Consider the following 3,748-nt stretch of genomic DNA (forward strand, 5'->3'; position numbering starts at 1 on the left):
AACGAAATGTTCAAGTCTGAGGAAGCTGTGACAGTGTTATAAACAATAACAAAATGACCTAACTTTAACCAAACTGGAGTTAAAATTCACAAATACTGTATGGGAAATAAAAAAAAACATTGGCTGTAAAGTGATAAGTAGAGAGACAAATTAAGAGGACATTTCTCCTTTTCTGTTTGTTTCCAGAGGTGGAAGACGTATTCAAGTCTTTTAAGTAAAATATGACATTTTTTACATTTTTATACATTTTTTTACTTCAGTGAAAGTACAAAAGAATTCGCATCAAAATATACTTAAAATGTAAATAATAAAAGTACTCATTATGCACAATAGGCCATTATCATATGTTTTATATTATCTAATTATAATTATTGACACTCATCACTTTAACATTGCAGCTGATATCTGGATGATCTAGCTTGTGAATTTCCAGAGTAACTAATCAAATAAATGTAATGGAGTAAAAATAACAGCATTTCCCTCTGAAATGTTGTGAAGTTAAAATAGCAGAAAATGTACACACCCAGGTGAAGTACAAGTACCTTAAATCTACACTTTAGTTCAGGTATTTGAGTAAACGCACTTTGTTAAATTCCACTGTTTGTGTCTGAAAATAGATTTGACTCTGGAGGTTTCTGACGGACGTCACTGTGTTTTTTTACCTTGTGGTTTTGCTGGTTGTCGTGGTTCCCTCTGCTCGTCTGCGCAGTCCCTGCAGATTTTCAGAGGATCTGTTGTTGTTGCTGCAGGAGGAGATCTCTCTGACCTGTGACTGAAACCAGAGCTGCGTGTCTGCACAGGTTCAGTCAACGAGACCAGTCTTTAAATATCAGAGCTGCCTGTCCGCAAATCCGCGTGCTTCACCCACAACATTAACGCGTCTGATTACTGTCGTTAAAACGTCAATTCTTCAGGGATAAAAGTTGAGGTTCATGAGAGCTCCAGATCTTCATGTTTCAGCTGTTTAGCTGCAGCACTCTGGCTGAGGGGGACAAGAGATCTGATACCTGCGACTATATTTACCTCCTGCAGCAAAGTTTACTATATTTGCCCCCCAGATCATCAGCTGATCAGCAGTCAGTCAGCGTGACGCTGCAGGAGAGACCGCAGCTGGATTAAAGTGTGAATCACCACCTTTAATCTGTCAGTAAAGACGGAGCAGCCTGCAAACGCAGGTTATTTTCACTGATTACTCTGATGATTATTGAGGTTTGTGGCTCAGGAAGTAGAGCAGCTGCCAAATCCGCGGCCTCAAAGTCTTCGTGTTTAACCCTTACAGCTGCACCCAGTATGCGCTGTTCAAAGCCAAGCTTAAAAAAATATTATACATAAATATTATCTTCTAATTTTATTGAGTTTATTTTTAATCAGCATCAGTCCTAATCATAAATATCAAATATTCATGAATTTTCAGAACCCTTTAAATGTCATGATGCCATTATGTTTTTAGATGAAAAACAAAAAACAATACAAGAAATGAATAATCTTAGATGTAATACATACAAAGTAGATTATTATTAATTTTGATTATTACAGTCTGGGTTATGTCAGTGATTAGCAGCAACATATTTTTTTTAATGTCAAATACTCAAATTCATATTGTTCTGCAAACAAAATGCACTTTTCAAATCCGTCTGTATAAAATATTATACGTTTATATAATTTTTACTTTGAGTTTATTTTTTAACATCAGTCCTAATCATTCATATCAAATATTCATTCATTTTCATAACTTTAACCCTTTAAATGCCAGATTTTTGTCATGATGCCACTATGTTTGATGATAAAAAACACTTTTTTGTCACAGTCTGGGGTATGTCAGTGATTCCAAGGCAAAGGCCCAGAATGATGCCCGCTGAGGGTTCAAAAGTTGCTGTTTGAACTGTTTTGTTTACAGTGTATTTGAGACTTATTATAGGAGCTGAGCTGAAAATTACAAGATTAAACAAAATACACAGTCTTGCCAAAATGTATGCCATATGCATGAAAACAGACAAAATTCTAAAAGTAATAATATAAATGTATATTTTTTTAAAGCTTTCTCTCAAAAGGCGCATTTTAATTCCAGTGTGTGTAATATTAAAGTGGGCCCTAAGGATTAAATATATTTTCTCAGATGACTGAAGAAGAGAACTTGTTACAGTGTGTGTAGCCCTGTTTGCTGATAGTCAGCACGTACAATCGGTAACTGTTTGGGCCTGACTGTCATGCTTTAAAGTCCCTCTAAAAGTTACGAGTGACAAAAGACAACATAAAACAAAAACTGTATTTGAAAATGTGTTTATTTTATTTTCTGCATCAACTGTTTATGACCTGGGTCTCTCCTTCTTGCCTTTGTAGAGAGCCAGCAGGGACACGTTGGCCACCTTGACCACCTTAAAACGAACTCCAGGAATGTCACCGACGGCGTGACCTTTACGTCCGAATCCTGCCACCAGAACCTCGTCGTTCTCCTGCAGCATCGGAGAGAAGCGCAGGTCAGTCAACAAATCTCGATATGAATACAAAAAGTCAGTCAGCTGTAGCTCTTAAAGGAATTTTGGAAACAGTAGACACACAACACAGACAATAAACTACATCGAGACATTTTTGTGAAAGCTCTGAAGTCAGAAATCAAACTTATGTCTGGCTGCTTTGAAGCAGGGAATGAAATTAGGGAAAACATCTTTCTCTAGCTTGATGTTTCTGCTGCAGATTCAGCGAAAATCACTGACTGCATTACAACTGCTTGTTTGGCTCGTATTCGAGGGTGTATAACGGGTGGGTGCGTACCTCGATGAAGTTGAGGCAACCGTCGTTGGGGACGAAGGCGGTGATCTTCTTGCCGTTCTTGATGAGCTGAACTCTCACACACTTCCTGATGGCAGAGTTGGGCTGCTTAGCCTCAACACCACTGCAGACAGAAAACACAAAACCGTTTAAAGACTCATCATGAAACCTGAATTAATCACCTATAAGGAAACATCAGGCAAAATAGGACTAACAAAAAAATCATTGCATTACTCAACAGAAAAAAAACACTCTTAGCTTTCAAGTTAGCAAACTTTTAACAAAACCATCAAGGCGGTCGAAAGCCTAAATATAGCACATAAACTCTCTTTGCATCAGCACCAGTGTTTTGCAGTGAGACATCACTCCACCTTTGCTTGTCTGCTGTTCTGTAAGCGTCATGGTACTCACACTTTCTCAAGGACGATGCCTTTGGCGTGGGAGGCTCCTCCGAAGGGGTTAGCCTTCAGGGCAGTGCCCAGATGGGCCTTCTTGTACTGTTTATCGTGCCATTTCTGCTCACGGCGATGGTTACGGAGCTTCCTGGCTGTGCGCAGACCACGACACTTTCCTGGAAGACAAAGACCAGCAGGAAACCATGTTAGAGTGAATCCAGTTTCTTAACGTTATCCTCAGATTGGTGGTTTAAATGTAAAATCAAATCAACATCGCTATCCTGTGAAGGAGAACAACTTGATGGGCTGGTGCATCAAATAAACAGCACCAACCACTTCATTTAGGTTTATTTTAGTAACCATATTTCCATAAACTGCCTACAGAAATTTGAAGAAAAAAGATAATTTTTTTTACAGCTCTCCAGCTCGAATTTATTAAATTCAAACTTAAAGAGACCTAAAAGTCCACACAAGCAAGTTCCTGAATAGGGAGTAAAATGCAGACACCTGGACTGTGATTGAAAACTATCTGCTTTCTTTAAGACCTAATTTTCACTTATCAGCCTAAAGTCCTTTGACACACA

The 3,748-nt window shown here is 38.4% G+C and overlaps 1 protein-coding gene across 1 annotated transcript; it reads right to left on the reverse strand.

Annotated features, from left to right (window-relative positions):
* Positions 1-2,264: 2,264 nt before the first annotated feature.
* Positions 2,265-3,388, reverse strand: LOC121965175 (40S ribosomal protein S23-like; the record flags this gene model as incomplete). The annotated part of the gene is made up of 3 exons (XM_042515334.1): positions 2,265-2,453; positions 2,773-2,893; positions 3,181-3,388. Coding segments are annotated over 3 exons (476 nt in total), but the record flags the coding sequence as incomplete, so codon positions are not given.
* Between the last annotated feature and the right edge of the window lie 360 nt (positions 3,389-3,748).

This window comes from Plectropomus leopardus, unplaced genomic scaffold (genome assembly GCF_008729295.1).
Source record: "Plectropomus leopardus isolate mb unplaced genomic scaffold, YSFRI_Pleo_2.0 unplaced_scaffold18903, whole genome shotgun sequence".
Taxonomy (NCBI): domain Eukaryota; kingdom Metazoa; phylum Chordata; class Actinopteri; order Perciformes; family Serranidae; genus Plectropomus; species Plectropomus leopardus.